The sequence below is a fragment of the Schistocerca cancellata genome, chromosome 8 (assembly GCF_023864275.1).
Source record: "Schistocerca cancellata isolate TAMUIC-IGC-003103 chromosome 8, iqSchCanc2.1, whole genome shotgun sequence".
Taxonomy (NCBI): Eukaryota; Metazoa; Arthropoda; class Insecta; order Orthoptera; family Acrididae; genus Schistocerca; species Schistocerca cancellata.
This window is the reverse complement of record NC_064633.1, coordinates 364016044-364035220: the sequence shown is the minus strand read 5'-3', so window position 1 is coordinate 364035220 and position 19177 is coordinate 364016044. Positions and strand designations below refer to the sequence as shown.

Genomic DNA, 19177 nt, shown 5'->3' with positions numbered 1-19177 from the left:
CCGTTACAGCTATCTTGACTCGTAATGTTACAAAACACCAAAACATTTCAGTGTTTAGCTCAGTTCTTTAGGATTTGAGCAAATACAATACAATGGTAGTAACTTAAAAACTATAAAAATTAAACTACAATGTTTAGGCTATTAATAAAAATTCAGATTACTTTCTCACAGACAGGTTCTGTTATTCTGTTACTAAATCCTGAAATAATGAAACTAAAGGATTACAAGTAGAAAATTAAGGCATAAAAGTCCTACATAAAGGCACAGTTATCTACAGAAGAGAATAAATTTACCACCTGACATTTGGTTTGCAACATCCGCAGTCACTTGAGGCACAGAATTTGCACCTAATGGATCAGGCTCAGTGAACTGTAATGGCTCTGGTACTTCAGATCGTTCACCACTTAAAAGTTTCACAAAAACTGCTTGTAGACGGCTTATCTGTTCCAAGTTCCCAGCATCAAAGCCATCATCTTCTAAAAAGAAACATACAAATTAAATTTCAAAACACAAAACTAGTTCCCATATCTTGACTTACTTATTCACAGTTTAATTTGTTGTAACAGTGGACATACATAATCTGTGCTTAGCAGTTCTATGTAACTTTCAAATGAGATGCTAGCATATAAGTAACAGTCACTTTAAAAACAACAGTTTATTTCCATGAATGGTGTATCATTATTCATTATTATCATAACTACCATCATCATCAATCATTCAATCCAATAAGTATGTGCAGTTGCACATAATCCTCTTCCAGTTTGTAACATCCATCTTAGTTCACTATATTATTCACTATTGTAGAGAAATTTACAACATCTCTGAGGGGACATAGTGGCACTCCCCAAAGGTACTATGGAAATCCAGTAGTTGGCACAACATTACTGTCAACCACTCTGGCATCGCTACTCTGACTGCTTTGGCCATCAGGAGTGCACTCTAACAGGTCCATACCAGAATCTTCATCATTTTGAGCATCACAGCTGGCACTAATGCTAATGATTAAAGAACACCAACTCAGCTGAATTATTACACATTTATTGTGTTACAATCAGTTTCATTCTTAGCACCTCTTCAGGTTGCTGAGTTGTTTTAAAGTCATGAGATAAATGGTCTGATTGCTGTATGTAATGTTAAAGACCAAATCCAGAAACATTGATGACAAACATTCTGCCAACTTCCTGGCAGAAGTACGGCGAGCACTCACAGCATGCAGCATACAGTAAATCGTCCACACAGGGTTGCTTTCTTAGGTGGCCCTGCTTCTGATGGGGTAGGACATGCCTGTGACGAGACTGGAACAGAATGTGGTGGGTGAGTACTTAAGATAAATCTTGTACCTGGGTCTTTCACAGGAATATGACCCCTGGGATAAGAGATTAGGGTAGACATGTCATAAGTATGAAACACAACATTTCGTGGATAGGGTGGGTGGCAGATATCATTTCAGATGTAGTAGTAAGAAAAATGGGGAGGATGTTTCTCATTTCAGAGCATGATGAAATGTAGCCAGAACCATGGTTAGGACTAGTTAAATTCTTCCAGTTCAGGATAATAAGGTGGAGTGCTCATTTGCAGCTGGTTAGTGGGGATGATTAGAGATTAGGGAGATGTACAGACATGGCGTGGGAGATCTGTCTATGGGCTACGTTTGGAGGGTAATATCCATATCTGAACACCTTGTCAAGTCCTTCTGCATTCTGAGCAAGGGATTGTTTATCACAGTAGATGTATTGTCCATAAGTGGCTAGACAGCACAAGAGACACATTTCATTGAGGAAAAAGTAATAGCCACCAAATTACAGGTACTGTTGGCAATTGGTTTGTGCACACCACATAGCAACATGGAATACAGAAGTGACCCCTATAAAGTTATATAAATTTATTTACTCTTGATGACAGTGACATAAGATAGCCTTTTTGTAAATTTATTTTTATTGATACCACAGTAAGAGTGACATAATTATTTTATGTTTACTATTGTTGTTATTTCGATCAAAGATGGGAACCAATGAAAGTTTATTTCACCAGTAACTCTTCGTGATACATAAATAGACTTCCCTTAAAAAGTTTCGAATCTGCAGAAGAATGAGGAAGGAATGTCTTGGCCCTGAATACAGATAATGAAGATTTCTTCAATGAACCAAGGAAGGAATTTAAGAGGGTTGCATATGATTCCTGTGGATGGTCCACACTGTCTCATAGAAACATGAATTCATTGGACTTGCTGAAACTGTTACTTTTCACTGTCATTCCTGCTGTTCCCACTTCCAGATAACCTGAATTAACAGAACAGAAACTATTTGTTCTATAGATAACTTAATTAATACCATAATGGAAAACACAAATAACAATATCTGCAAATATATTGCTGGCCCAATACCAAAGGGGTAAAGGAGTAACTTTGTCATGTTCAGACAGCAGATAAAACAAGTGATTGTTATATCAATGCAAAGTCCAGACAGCAATCCATGCGGAAGTATTATTTAAATTCAATAAATCTGGAAAGTTCAGACAATGAAATCTACACAGAAAATTACCACAACCATGTTTTCAGATTCAAATGGTTCAAATGGCTCTAAGCACTATGGGACTTAACATCTGAGGTCATCAGTCCCCTAGACTTAGAACTACTTAAACCTAACTAACCTAGGGACATCACACACAACCATGCCTGAGACAGGATTTGAACCTGCAACCAAAGCAGTTGTGCAGTTCCGGACTGAAGCACCTAGAACCGGTTGGCCACAGCGGCTGCCCATGTTTTCAGACTGAATTGTTGTGTACTCTTGGTCAATTTAAAGAAACTGTCAGTATTAGTAACATCTGAAGTGCACTGTCAAATACTTTTGAAACTCTGATATGCTGTTCAAAACTCACACATTTTGTGCATACCATGAAAGCTAATGTAAATAATTTCTGTTACCTGATGATGATCGTACCTAATGGCAATCAATTGATTGTAACTGGCACTGAATAAAGGTTTACAAGCCTGTGTCCAGAAAGTAAAGTGAATGACTTTTTCCTGCCAATCCAGAAGGTTGCAGCACTGTGACTGGTGAGTGGAAAGATGGTGGATGGTATTGAGAAGGCAACACATTCCTTGCCAGTTGCCCGTTGGCTGTTGCCCAGTATGGATTACTCATAGTGTGTACCTGTGTTTAAGTGATGCATTGGGAGATTAAAATGCCACAATTCACGGAACAGTGATAGGCCATTAAATTTTGTGTGAAGTTAGGGAAATCAGGTAGAGTGGCACATGAAGGCATCTCCAAAGCCAAAAAAGGCAAAGATGATGAAATCCCAGTTGAAGATGATGCTCATCATCTGTTTTGATTCCAAAGACACTGTCTACTCAGAGTCTGTGAGATGCGGAAAAACTGTCAACAGCAAATTTGAAAGGCTCTGAAATTGGGCACTTTGCATCAGGAAGGAGATTAGTGGAAATTGGCGACTCAATCAAGATAATAACCATCTCATACGGCCTTCATTGTTAGTATGTTCCTGGCCAGGCATGGTGTCACAACACTGACCCAGCTATGACACAGTCACAATGAGGCACCAGCAGATTTCTTTTTGTTTCCTCGAATAAAAAGAACCTTAAAGGGCCTTTACTTAGGGATGGTAAATGCTGTGAAAGCCACTGCAACGAGATGTTCCAGAAAGCCTATCAGAGTTGGCCGACTCACTGGTAAACATGTATTGATGCCAAAGGGTGCTATTTCAAAGAATATCAAACATCTGTAGTTTTATTTTCCAAGAATTGTTCTTTATGGATTTATTCAACTTAATTTCCAGACACACCCCATGTTTCAACTTCAGCTATTGGTAGCTCTTACATATGACTTACTTCAATTATTCTTAGCTGATGATGTGGATAAAATAAAGAAAAAAAAGAGAGATTTCTGTCCACTGCAAAGATGACATGCTGAATTGCAGAGCAGGGCACAACGAAAAGACTGATACACTAAAGCTTTCGTAAATTGCCCCCCCCCCCCCCCCCCCACACACACACACACACACACATACTGAGGAGGAGATTAGTGTTTAACATCCTATCAACAACGAGCTCATTAGAGGCAGAGCACAAACTTGGATTGGGGAAGGATGGAGAAAGAAATTGGCTATGCCCTTCCAAAGGAACTATCCTGGCACTTTCCTCGAGGGATCTTGGGAAACCACGGAAAACCTAAATCTGCATGGCTGGACACAGGCTTGAATTGTCATCCTCCCAAATGTGAGTCCATTATGCTAACCACTGCACTACCTCACTTGTTCATACAAGCAATCACACCTCATACACACATGACTGTCATCTCTGGCAGATCAAATGATGGAAAGTCCGCACTGGAATATCAACAATATTATGAAATGGATTGATTCTGGCTGGAGTGGCAGGAAATAGTCATCATGTGTGCATGAGGTGTGCTTGCTGTGTGAATGTGTGTGTGAGGTTTTTTTTTTTTTCCTTTTCAAAAGAAGGCTTTGGCTGAAAACTAAATGTGCAACAGTCTTTTTGTTGTGCCTGTCTGCAAGTCAACATTTCATTTTTATCATGAGTAGCACTCATCTTTTTCCTTACATTGCTGATATTCCAACTGCAGTTTCTATTGTTTGATGATGCGGATAGCTGATCCCCCCCCCCCCCCCCCCCCCTCCTCTTTCAGCTTAAAGCACTTACCGTATTTACCCGAATCTAAGCCGCACTCGAATCTAAGACGCACCTGAAAATGAGACTCGAAACAAAGGAAAAAAAGATTTCCCGAATCTAAGCCGTACCTGAAATTTGAGACTCGAAATTCAAGGGGAGAGAAAAGTTTTAGGCCGCACCTCCAAATCGAAACAAAGTTGGTCCATTGTAATATGAGACACAATTTAGGTTGAATGAATGACGATACAGCTACAGTAGTTTGGTTCGAGTCGTAAGCTTTACCAGGTAGCCATTGCTATGCGTCAGGCGCTCCGTCCGTATTTATACGGGCACCCTTCCTTTTTCACGTACTTCGTCTGGTTTGAATCATTTGCTTATTTTGTTTGATCTGATAAGTGCCGTTTTCTCTGTTATAGGTGTTTACGTCACTCTAAGCTGAAAATGCATCACTGTACTGTGTCATGCATTGTTTGTCGCATTCTGGTAGTGCGTGTTTACGGCCAGTCGCCGTTTGCGGCATGGCTTGCTTTTGTGCGCACTACCGCCGCTTACAGCTAAAAAGAGGCGAGTCGTCTCATTAGCGAAGGAATGTCAAGAGACTGCTATTTGTTGTTACTTACACTGCTGCTTTCTTTGAGAATGATCAACAACAACCAAATAATAGGCTGCGTATGATAGAACATGTTCTGAACAAGAGTTAGGCGAAAATTTTTCTCCGTTTGAAAATCTTTGCAGCCGCTTCTTTAGTACATCAAATTCTGCACAGAAATTAGAGTCATCTTAGATTTAAAAATCTAGTCAGTTGCCGTGGTTCATTTCTGACTGTATCACTATTAGGCTAAGAATAATACGAATATAAACATGACACGATAAGTGTATTCTTCCGCGTTTGATGTTGTCTCACTCTAGTTTCGTAGTTTATTAGGCAGACAGGATTTAAATGAGATAGCAACAAACACGGAAGAACACATGGCAAAATGTTTATATTCGTATTATTCTTATGGTGAATGGTGAAGAGAATACCGCTTGTGATTCACATTTCATCAGGTTACTATTAGCAACCATCTCTTCTCACAGGTAGGAAAAAATTCAGAACGTAGAGTTGGCCATATTGACAAACATCCACAACAGTCTTGCCAGTCGGATTTTCGTAGTAAATTGAAATTCTAATACATTCGAAGATGAACAATACGGAATTTGTATTTACTTCGTTGGATAATGTATGAAAATGCAGTGGTCGAAACTCGGGGGGGAGAAAGAAAAGCTCGTCTTCCACCTTTTTTTTTTAATTTATTTACTGACGCAGAGGTTTTGGCACCAGTATTTATCTTTGTGCTTACAAAGCATGTCTGTGTAGCACTACATATATTCGACGGCAGAAGTTAGTTGTGGCGGCACCTACCAACATTTTTCAGAACTTCCGCTTGCTTTGCACTCGATTCTAAGCCGCAGGCGGTTTTTTGGATTACGAAAACCGGAAAAAAAGTGCGGCTTAGATTCAAGTAAATACGGTATCTCCCATCAGTTGACTATCACCTCTCCTACACCCCAAGAAATGACTTGCCTCTCAGTGTTCTGAAGAAAATGAAGTGCTGTGAAGTTCAGTTCTGGACTGTCTGAACTCCCATAAGATCATGTGTATTTTTTAATTTCTTGTGGCAAAATGAATAATCCATTAAATTCTGGGCAAGCAGTCATGCAAATACTACTTATGATATTTGGGCCACAGACTGTCTTGCCATCTTCTGAGCCAGTAGCTGCAATCACTCTTCACAAATCGAATGAGTCCTTAAGACCTTGTGCACAGGGCACACTGTATATACAATTATGATAATTTGCAAGAAGAGCTCACACACCTCAAGAGCATTTTTAAAGTGAATGGATATGTCCGGAAAAAAAATAAATAAATTGCAGAGCATTCAATATGAATCCTAGAATGCAAGTACATGACCTGAAAGAAGAAAAGTAGTACTTTCAGATCAAGAGTGTTTTTGCCTTATGTGGGTGCTCTTTCTTCGAAAATAAGCCATATTCTAAACAAACACTGTGTTAAGGTGATCTTCCAGCTCATATGAAGATTGCAGCCTTATTGGGTTATTTGAGGGATGATTTATTGCTTCGTAAAGTGGGCGTGTATCAGATTCCTTGTGGAAATTGTGATGTTTTGAATATAAGTCAGACAACATGCACCGTTCATGGGAGAGGCATGGAACACTGAAAAATACACATGCTTACCACAGCCAGCCAAGTCAGCTATGACAGAACATTGTATAGATATGGGTCATTCAATGAACTACAGTGACATGAAGATTTTAACATACACTTCCTCCTTTTGGAATTCTGTTTTCAAGGATCCCATAGAAATTAGATTAACCAATAGCTTAACAAATAGAGATAATGATTTTAATTTGGATAAGGCATGGAATCCAGCTCTTGATGTAATTCAATTGCATAAAGGTTGTCAAGGTGTTGCTGCCGCTAAATACACATTGATAAGTGAATCGAATGTCTGAACGCTTTCACGACAGGCAGCATATGTGTAAGTGTACCTCTTTGCCACTGACCAGCATCAGTGACACTCCTGCACCATATCACTGTGGTGGAGTATATAGGGCCACACTTGGCACCTTGTTGTCAGTCTTGTGACTCACTCTGAGGACAGCTGCACAATATGCAGCTGAAATATCAAAGTAAATAGTAGTAATTGCATGGCTGCATGCCTAAAATTTAAGGATTACCCATATGATGAAACTTTATGTGCAGCATTTAAAAAACCAGTTCTTTGACACCAAAAGTGTAGGAGCTGAATGAAAAATGTGTAAAGGTTTTACATGGCACTTTTCAAAACCTTTGGTAATTTATCTTGGACCACTTTCCACCGTCCCTCCAATATGGTTCCATTCAATGTAAAAATCAGCTGTGTCATATTTGAAGTCACTAGGATAGTAGTAATTGCACGGCTGCATCCCTAAAATTTAATGGATTACCCATACGATGAAACTTTATGTGCAGCATTTAAAAAACCAGTTCTTTGACATCAAAAGTGTAGGACCTGAATGAAAAATGTATAAAGGTTTTACATGGCACTTTTCAAAACCTTTGGTAATTTATCTTGGACCACCGTCCCTCCAATATGGTTCCATTCAATGTAAAAATCAGCTGTGTCATATTTGGAGTCACTAGGATAAGAGGAAAGGGTGGAGCCATGCATTCAGTTTTGTAAAATAAAGGGACAAAAACAAACTTCACAAAGTATTACTTCTGCTTAATAAATTCACTAATTATCTAATGTATACAGGTTGCTTGCTTCCATTTCCTTAACTGAATATGTCCTCATTTCATTCATATGGGTTGGGTGATTTGATGGGTCAATGACTCTAAAATAGGTAGACAGTGCAGTGCAAGTGGAGACTTCCTTTCTATAACCCAACTTGACCACCCTACAAGTATTTCACTACTGAGAGATGGTAGGGATAGGAACCATCACAAGTCTTTAGTTTGCTTATGGAACATAATATATTTACTTGGGAATTGTTGTTGTCTTCATTTTGAAAAGAGATTGGATGCAGCTCACTGCAGTCCAGTCCACACTGTGCAAGTCTCTTCATCTCTGCATAACTACTGCAGTTTACATCCATTTGAGCCTGCTTACTGTGATCAAACCCTGGTTTCCTTCTACAATTTTTACCCCTTACACCTCCCTCCATTACCAAACTGATGATGCCTTGGGATGTGTCCTGTCAACGAATCCCTTTTTTAGTCAAGCTGTACCACAAATGTTTTCCACACAGTTAGGTTTGGTACCTTTCCATTAGTCATTCCTCCACTCTGTCTATTTTTTGGCATTATTCAGTACCATAACATTTCAAAATCTTCTATTTTTGTCTTATCTCAACCATTTAACATCCACATCTCACATCTATCAAGGCTAAAATTTAGACCCTAAAATTTATAGTTGATATTAAAAAAAAATCTTCTTTTATTAGACTTTTCATGTCTGAACTGCTTAACATCACATTCCTCTTCCAAGTAAGGCTATAAATATAGATATGTATTTCTTCAATCTATATTGTGAGATAAGTCACAAGTTTGGTACTGTCTAACAAGTTCTTTCATTTCTCCATTACCCAAACTGAGCTTCTCTGAGAATGAGGTCAATTTCTACCAGTCTTTCCATTCTTCTGTAAATAATTTCTAGCATTATATTGCAACCATGAGATATTAAACTGGTGATTCAGCAAAATTCATACCTCTTAGCACCTGCCTTCCAAAGAATAAGAATTATTACATTTTTCTTGATTTTGCATACCAGGCATTTTTTTTCAAAGATTTCTTTAATTTTTCTTAGGAGGCATCTGTGTTTCACATAGGCATGTATGATTCTACAGTTTTGCATTTCTCTTCTAATCATTCCTGTATTGCAATATTGCACTTTCTCTCAACATTATTTTTAGGCCTTCCTTACTCTCTTTTGCCTGCTTCATTTATTACAGTTTCTCATTTTGTCAGTTAAATTAAATATCATGTGTGCTGTCCAAGGATATCGGCCAGGCCTTGTTCTTTGCCTATTCGATACTCCACTACCTTCCCTATTTCATTTCTCAAAGCTGACCATGAAGAACAAAAACTTTTCTCACCTTTTGTTAGTACAGTCTGTGGTCAGTTTGGGTTCTGTATGTATTGTAAAACAAAGTTGTTCCAAAATTTTTTTTCTAATTTTTACCTTTGTGATTAAGTAGTTTTGCATGATACCACTGGTTATTGGTTATTTGTGTAGGGAAGTATTTCATTGAATCAATAAAGATGTGACTGGTTTACCAGACAGATGTGATGATGGAATGCATATTCTGAAATACTTCTGAGATGCCATCTCTACTTTCCCTTTTTCATTTCTCAAAGCTGACGATGAGCAACAAAAACTTTTCTCACTTTTGGTTGGTATGGTCAGTGGTCAGTTTGGGTTCAGTATGTGCTATAAAACAAAGTAGCTGTAAAAAAATTATCTGATTTTACCTATGTGGTTAAGTGGTTTTTAATTATACCACTGGTTATTGGTTATTTATGCATGGGCATTACCCTCTCCCTTAAAACCCACTTCCTTTCATCTTTCCCTCTCCTTCCCTCTTTCCTGACGAAGCAACCATTTGTTGCGAAAGCTTGAATTTTGTGTGTATGTTTGTGTTTGTTTGTGTGTCTATCGACCTGCCAGCGCTTTTGTTTGGTAAGTCTCATCATCTTTCTTTTTAGATATATTTTTCCCACGTGGAATGTTTCCCTCTATTATTTTCACTGAATCAATATAGATGTGACTGTTTTACCACACACACCTGATGACGGAATGCATATTCAGAAGTACTTCTGAGATGCCATCTTTTATTTATTTCCAGTTTTTGTGACTTCCTTTCTTTTTACATTGAGATGACCTTGTAAAAGATATGGACTAGCTACTACATTAATAATAATTAAAATGCTCTTCCAAATGAGTATCTGATAAGATTAGGAGAAATTTTTTCTCTACTCTAGTTATAAACTTTGTATAATTTTTGGGCAATTAATTCAGAAGTAAAGCTAGTCTTTTATAACTATCCTCTGAAAGGAGATAAGCATGGCAAAACCAAACGAGGTAAGAGAATAGAGTTCCATGTCTTAACAAAAACAAAATTATCTCTCAGAGTCCACTTTTTGTGAAGATGTTTCAGAAGCTAATTAACGTATTACACCTCCAGTCAAGGGGAGTTGCTTTACAGATCATGATCAGATGTAATTTCTTTTACTTCTGTTCAGCAGGTGTAGATTATGTAGTTATAAAGCTCAAAACAAGAAATTCATATCAAATAAGATCCCAAATATTTTAAAAAGCCAGATCTGGACTGTACAATTACATTTACCAAATTTATCAATTTTAAATTCTCAAATAAACATGTGTTATCATTATAGCTTTTCTGTAGCCATTGTTGAATGGTGCAGTGAAGAGTTGAAACAGTTAGAATGTAGTGCCAAGAACAAATGAAATTGTAACTGTGCTTTGTCTTTCATATTAAATGCTGATAATGTATGTTTATATGATGCCCGATATGGATATGGGTTTATAACGTAACAAATATTTCTGCTCGATGACACTCAAGAGTGTCACAGGCAAAATACATATATGAAGCAAAACTACATACCTGAACTTCGATGGTGATCCAATTAAGCAACAAATATGAAGTGTAATGGTGTTTGTACACACATAATGGATTTCTAAGAAATAAACTTTATCTTAAGCACAACAGTATAATACTGTAAATACCTTCTTCTTGAATGGGATCTGTACCCATAAGATCAGGAGCCAAGCACTGAGCTGCATTAGAGGGTGTCCCAGAATCCGGAAATTTTGGTGACGTATACATATTTAAACGATATATTGCTTCACACTCACTGCATAGGATGTAATTTGTACCTAAAATTAAATAAATGAATTGAATCAGGTGTAAAAAAGTTAAAGTTTTCAGTTTCAACTGATATTAATGTTTGAAAAGCATAATTTCAGAAAATGAATACACATTTTCTCGACATTTATCTCATTTCTAATAGGTAATCAAATCTGGTCACACAAGTGAAACTGGCTGTGGAAATAAAGTATTTTACTAGCAGCTCAAGGTGGTAATACAACATTTTTTCAAATATATAAGGGCTGTGGGGTATCACCTCCTGAAAATGTTTCTTGAGCTGTATTGGAATGTTGGTTCTCATAATTTTTAGAGTAAGATTTGTGAAATTTACAGTACTTTCCTTGCTGTGTTTTCCAGTGGAGTTTGATGAGAATTTCTGTGTCATTCTTGTTCTGAGTTAAAATACCCATGAAGAAGTTCATAGTTAACCTGCTGAGCATACTTAGTAATGGCCCCAGACTAACATATAGTACTCAAGAACCAAACAATTATTTTGCTAATAGCTTCCTTTGTACGCTAATAACAATTCTTTAAGGTTCTTTGGATAAATCACAATATGACTCTAGCTTTCTTTATACTAAAATTATATCAGGCATTTTCCTTTATTTATATATAATGCTGTTCTTAACAGGAAGATGTAATCATAACATAATAATAATTAGATATGATCTTTTTATTAATGAATTTTATAAGTGACATATCAGAAAAATTGTCAGTTCTTTAATTCAGTTTGTAGACAAGCAACTGTACACAATAGAGTCATTCCGTTACAAAATGGTTACTTATGTGAAAAGAGTTGAATATGATCCGCATATGGTGAAAATACATAAAGGATTTTGCAGGAGGAACAGTAAATATTTTAGATGGTAATACAAATTAATTGAAGTGAAACATTCCAAATAATATATGTCCAATAATTTTGGTTACAGACATACAGCTGTTAGAATGCAATCCAAACAAATACTCATAGGAGATGTTAAGCAAAGACAAATGATTAAGTTCAAAGTCAATTTTCATAAATTCTCCCTACCACTTCAATCCACTTTCAAATTTATTGTAATCTGTCCAGCTGTATCAATGAATCACTGAATATATGTCTCTGGTAAGGTCACTAGGTACAGCACAGAAGAATACATCCACCAGCCCAAGGTCATGTGGCAAAATGTCCTTGGCAGATTTAAGGGTTGCTGCAGACCACCATGGTCTCACTTATCAAGCAGCTAATGTTTACAGTTAGCTCTCCAGTGTATTTATTGACAGCATCCATGTGGTATGTGGTTTTTTTCCAGGACTGTGATTTGAACTTTGTTGTTAGCTACTGATGATGTTTGGCTAGTGCACAGATTTGCCTGTCTCCCTAATGTCAGACTCTTTTTCACTCTCTGTTTGACTGATGGTTGTGTTTTCCATGAAAGATATGATGGCATACGGGTGCATCAAGAGTGTGGTTCATACTAAGACTTCCCAGTCAAACCTACAAACAGAACTGATGTGTCAGTTATTCAACAAACATTCAATACAATACCAATCACAAGGTAACCCGCACCAGAAGTCCTCTGTTTTCAGTTTTTCCAGAAAAGGAGAACTACTAGTTTATGTGATTTAATTGTAAGTAAGTTGTGCTTTGTGAAAACTGTGTTGCTGAAGAATCAGACTTGCAACAGAATTCTACTGACACTGCCATGTGCAACTCCTTGGATGTAATCTTGGAGTTCTTTTATGAGGGCAGCATTATTCACAGTCCAATTGATATATAGGTCTCCTGTGTTTATTTTTTATTGGTAAAATTTTCTGTTAAAACCATATGCATGTGCAAAAACATAAAGAGGTAATTCACAGGGATCATGGTGACCAAGAAACATGACCATTTCTGTCTGTCCATCTTCAATAGAACATTACATTTAGGACTTCCCACCTGACAACTTGTATGTGCAGAGGCCCATCATGCTGGCAGAACATAGCCATCCTTGTAGTCAAAGGAATTTTTTTCCAATAATGCTGCTAGCTTGTTTTCAAGTATGCCTAGATAGCAGGGCCCTGTACAACAATGCCATAACTCACGAGACTCAATCAGCTGTTTGTCTATCCTATCACATTATACTTTCACATAGAAGCATTCTTGAAAATGTATGTTCATGATGTGAGTTACAAGTGTTATTGAGTTTGCTCAGGAAGTGTACAAAAATTTACACATGTAGCTTGTCAATGCTGTGTGAAGGCTAAGCAGCATTGCACCATCAACATGAAATACAACAGTCTGTAAATGAAAAATACTGAAGCAGTATGTTTTGAATGAGGAAACAGCAAATGAAAATGAGTGCCTGACGTTGGTTTCCAGGGCAGGAAAACGAGCTGACGAAATGGATAAAATAACCTCATGTTTCAAATATTCCAACTTATGATATTGTGGTTCATGTTAAAGAAACATATTTGCCACAAAAGTTGGACTTGCGGATTTCAAAGTATCCAATTGTTGGATAAAAAAGTCAACAAACAGACACAATTTAGCGTATAAATGTGTTCAAGGTGAGGCTGGAAACAAACATTGACACTCTTCACTCATAGGAAACCTGTCTTCCATCAATCATAGAAAAGTGCAGTCCCAATTATGTTTTTAATGCAGGTGAAACGGGCTTATTTTTTCACCTTCTGCCTGACAAAACTCTCGAGTTCAGAGGATAAAAATGCCATGGCAGAAAAACTAGTAAAGAGAGGCTAACTGTTTTATTATGTTGCAATAAAAGCAAAACAGAAACGTTTATGGCACTATTAAGTAGAAAGGCGAAGAGTCCACAATGCTTTAAAAATGTGTGGGCATTACTATGAAAATATACATCTAATGCAAATGTATGGGTAACAACTATCACATCTGAAAAATTCTTGCATGCCTGGGATGCAAGGATGGGTGTTAGTAATAGGAAAGTCCTCCTGTTTACTGACATGTATGCACCACACTCTCAAGATATGTTATATGTACATTATGTAAATGTGGTGTTTTATTCCTCCCAGTTATACAATCCAACTTCAGCCACTTGACCAAGGCATTATACAAGGCCTGAAACAGAAAAACAGGAAGATTATTGTACAGAAGAGACTGGTCTGTCTTGATACTGTAATCCAAAATGATCCATCTTAGTTGCTACGCATTTCATAAGAAGTGCCTGCAATCTGTGCACAAAAACACAGTCTCAGTCTGTTTCAAGAAAGCTGGCTTTCATTGGATACTTACAGAAGATACACCAGAGAATAAAGGGATTGCAGCTGAGCAATGGAGCAAAAAGAAAACACTGACTACCTTAGCTTCAATGAAAATGTTGAATGTGAGAATGTAATGAAGGTGTTGCCGTCTGTCAGGCTATGACAACTAATGAAGCCTTGCAAGATCAGACAACAGAAAAACAAGACAAAATTGTAGACAAGGATGAACCAGAAACTTTGCCAGTTCCTACAACATCAAAAGCTAGTGAAGCAATGGACACAGTTAACTGTTATGTTTTGAGTTCTGAAGTCAATGAAGAGGTAGTGAACACATTAACCTTCGCATTAGCAAGCATGGTATTCTAACTACCCCATGTTGAATTTTACGCTATTATAATTTTATCGCAAGAGCTACATACTTGCCGTGTCAAGTCTTTGTCTTAAAATGATTGAAAGTGTATTCACACTCTTGACTGATCCATTTTTTTTATAGTTATGGTTTCTTATTTGTTATAAATGAAGGTTTTAGGAAATATTTCTCTCATTCTCTTTGTTATTTAATTTTTCCATTGTAGAGTTCCAATAAGAAATAAATTCTGAATGAAGTTTTGCCCAACAGGAACAAAAAAGTTCGTTCTTTAATTTTTAACATCACGAATCACTTTACTGCAGTTTCCTGTGTTTCAAAAATGGGCAATTCGGTAATCTTACTCTCTATACAACATCATTAGAGGCAAGTGATTGTTGAAGTAAGTGAATACAAACCAGATACACTTCATTACAATGAAACTTGACGAGTCATAGACAATGGAGAAAAAAATGACAAGAGAGGACAGATGTGATAAAGGAACATGGCAGTGCCTGCTAAGAATTTTCATGGAGACAGTAGAAACTGCAACACTAAATGCATATATTCCATACACACATAGATTTTCTGAGTGACAAGACAGTAATCGGAACAGACAAAAACTCTTCATGTTTGTGCTGGCATTTTGAAAAGGTAACTTGGAGGAACGAGCTAGAAATATCAACACTCTCCATAAGGATGTATAAGATACACTGAAAGCATTTGGTTTCGAAATTCTGACAGCAGTGGTTCACAATCCAACACCAGTGTTCCAAGTTACCAGCACCATGGCGATGTCAAGACAGCAAGAGGAACGAAGATTGGAAAACAAGATTCTGTTGTGGAATGCACAAGAAATCTCTTTGTAATATCCACAGAACAGGAACTGTAACTGTGAAGTGCACATTGTGCAAAAATGTACTTGAATGGACAGTTCAAAAATGCCATTTGTTATTCTGAGGTCATGTACTAGTTTACTACACTGGCAGTGAAAGCATGTTCATTTTTAATTTTACAGGGGTCCAATATTGAATGATGCTAAATTTATTGTACTTTGCATCTCTGCTCAGTTTAAAGACTAATAATAATTTGAAAAACTGTATTTAAATAAAAAATAAAGCTATTCATTCAAAATAACAGAATCTAAAAACAAATATCTTTTCTGGACAGCTTCAATGTCTTCCTTTAATCTGCTCAGGTGTGGATCCCAAACGCTCTAACAATATTCAACAATGAGTCACACTAGAATCCTATGTGTGGTCTCCTTTACAGATGAGCCACACACTTCCATAAAATTCTCCCAATAAACTTAAGTCGACAATTTGCTTTCCTTACTACAATCCTTGCATGCTCACTGCATTTCATATCGCTTTGCAATGTTACGTCTAGATATTTAATCAATGTAATTGCATCAAGCAGCACACTACTAAAGTCTGCTTCGTGTTGGAAGGCGGCCCAATTTTCAGTCGTTCTGCGCATACCCCTTTCCTAGCCTCTGGCAGCCAATAATATTCATTCTCTTTCCGAGTGGCTAGCAGCGAGTTACAGTTGTTATTGTTGTGGTCTTCACTCCAGAGACTGGTTTGATGCAGCTCTCCAAGCTACTCTATCCTGTGCAAGCTTCATCATCTCCCAGTACCTACTGCAACCTACATCCTTCTGAATCTGCTTGGGGTGTATTCATCTCTTGGTCTCCCTCTACGATTTTTACCCTCCACGCTGCCCTCCAATACTAAACTGATGATCCCTTGATGCCTCAGAACATGTCCTACCCACCGATCCCTTCTTCGAGCCAAGTTGTGCCACAAACTTCTCTTCTCCCCAATCCTATTCAATGCTTCCTCATTAGTTATGTGATCCACCCATCTAATCTTCAGCATTCTTCTGTAGCACCACATTTCAAAAGCTTCTATTCTCTTCTTGTCCAAACTAGTTATCGTCCATGTTTCACTTCCATACATAGCTACGCTCCATAAAAACACTTTCAGAAACGACTTCCTGACACTTAAATCTATACTCAATGTTAACAAATTTCTCTTCTTCAGAAATACTTTCCTTGCCATTGCCAGTCTACATTTTCTAGACAGTGAGAATCTGGTTCCTACATGCTGCACTATTGCTGTACTTAGCGACAGACAACTGAATTATTCATTCAACTGTCTGTTCTTTTTCCTGTTTTCTTTTTTTCTTTTTCTTGTAGCAGTATAGGTGTGAATTTTTATGTGTAAATGTTTACGTGTGATTAAAAAAGGGGGCAGGGGGAGTGATGGCAATAAATGTGAAGTGTTTTACAATCATGTGAGGGAGCTTTTTACCAAATTTATAACTTTCTCAAACATGGATTTGAAAGCAATCCTACTGCTGGCATTTGAAAACACAAGAACGGACTCCAGAACCATGTGATGGTAGCAAGAGAATTGTAAACGAAAGTGTCAGAGCTGTAAGAACCATAGAAAAGGTTGGATTCATGTTGTCTGGAAAGCATCGAAATCGCAATGAACCTGTAATGTAAATGGATGGTGTTAACAATGATGTTTTACAGTGCTCCATGTGAATGATGAATGCCCGGCATCACAAAAATGTGTTACAGTTATGTAGGAGAAAATTACTTCAATGGTAAGCACTTTGTCAATGTAAGTAATTTTGAAGGTCATTGGTTCCTGATATGTTAAGAAGAGAGTTTTTAGTTCAAAGAAGTGACTTAGGTGCAGCACGAACTGCATCCCATATAAAGATTCATGATACAAGATGATGAGGTAGTGCAACATTGTATTAGCTTGATGACACACAGGCCAATTAGAATCATTCCAGAAGGATCTGCTGGAAAATGAGTGATGGTACTGGCGGTTTTTAGTTTTCATAGAAGTAGGTTCTCAGATGATTATTCTGCATGCTGACTCTTCCTCTGGTTTTGTTTCTGAGAGTAGACTTGTATTTATGTATAAGAAAAACAGCAGTGACTACCATTCGGAAATGATCTCTGTCAATTTTGTGACGTGATTCACAATTCTTGTCATACCTTGCTTCGAAGTCGGTCATTGCCAGTTACAATTCAACTGTTACAGAGAAAAAACCAAGTATAAACACAAGGAAAGTGGATACTTTTTCCCTGGATTAAAAAATAAAAATTTTAAGTATAGTATAAACTAGACTTGTGCCGACCTCCTGCAGCTTGTTAATTTATACAAGTATGTGACAAAACATGCAAACTTGACTTCCTTGCACATGAATGGGGCCACACAGTTTTCTGTTTACCCATGTGTCACTGTCAGTGTAGCCCTATGGAATTAATTTGGAGAAAGGATACGGCTGTATTGGAGGGGAAAAAAAAACCATTCAAGATAAGATTCAGTGCATCGCTTGTGCATGAGGCAATAGACAACATGCCACCTGTAGCATGTGCACAGTCTGTGTGGCATGCTGACAAGTTTGACAGGGAAGTGATGATGGATATAAGCCTTGAACCTGTCATCTTAAATTCACAATCAGATTGTTCAGAAACAGACTCAAATAGAAGTGATGGTGGTATTATGATACAGACTTTGAAACAAAGTAATAATATGTCTTAGTTTTAAAGACTCGTGGTGTTGTCAACATAACAGTTACATACATCATACTGAGAACTTCCTAGCCTTTTTGATTAGGACTTCGTATCCTTTGAATTATGCAGAGTATAATGTTCAACATATTGCCCAAGGAGAAGTTAAGCTTCCTCCACCACGTTGTAATCTCTAATAACAAGTGAGAATGCAGTTGGATAAAGTCATCGAAAGTCCAATATTTCCACATGTAGACCCCTGTCATTTTCAAGACACGAACTAAATAAGGCTCTAAAATAACAGTAACTGTTACTGGTCGAGATATCGGTGGTTTTCAATGTTATCGGTTATCATTCCCTGGAGTTATTCAGAGATGATGGTTAATTGTCTGCTTGTTCAATAGACTATAAATGCTGTCTCTCACTGTAATGTCAAACAAGTTAGTTTACACTCACAATGCCCATTAACAGCGAAAAATGTGACAACTTACTGACCATTTTTATGGTAGTCTTTTCATTAGTCTTTTCTACCACTAATTATTTTTAATGCACAGAAATTGCAGTTAACTACAGTCAAACACATCAACACACACACCTTGAACACATTTTTAAAAATTCTATTGAGCAGAAGCAGTTGTCAAGCAAATGTAATGATTTTGGTTTGTGCTCGAAGTTAATTTTATTGTGTATTAAATTTTTACTTATAATACAGATCGCAATAAATGATGATTATTGCAAGCAGTTTCAATGATACTGTCATTAGACAATTGTCATTTTGAGGAAAATTGTACTTCACATCTTCACAGTGCTGTGTCAGTTGTTCTCGCCTCCTGACATCATGCAGAGCCAATCTGTGGAGCAGTGGACACAATGTCATCAGGACATGAATTAATATCTCCTGAATTTCTCTCATAGATTTGAATTATAATATGATGTAACAAAAGCAAATGAGACCGACTGTTGTCCGCAGCAACACAGTTTGGCAACGTGGACTTTGTTTGCCCACTCTCTGC

At 37.3% G+C, this 19177-nt stretch overlaps 1 protein-coding gene across 1 annotated transcript in view; it reads right to left on the bottom strand.

The window, feature by feature from the left end:
* The window catches only part of LOC126095271 (probable E3 ubiquitin-protein ligase HERC1), an 814023-nt gene that overhangs the window by 332302 nt on the left and 462544 nt on the right, over positions 1–19177 (bottom strand). Inside the window, exons 44-45 of the mRNA XM_049910030.1 lie at positions 10941–11090; positions 297–476 (exon numbers count right to left, since the gene is read on the bottom strand). Coding sequence (XP_049765987.1) covers positions 297–476; positions 10941–11090 — 330 coding nt within the window. The remainder of the gene's footprint in view (positions 1–296; positions 477–10940; positions 11091–19177) is intronic.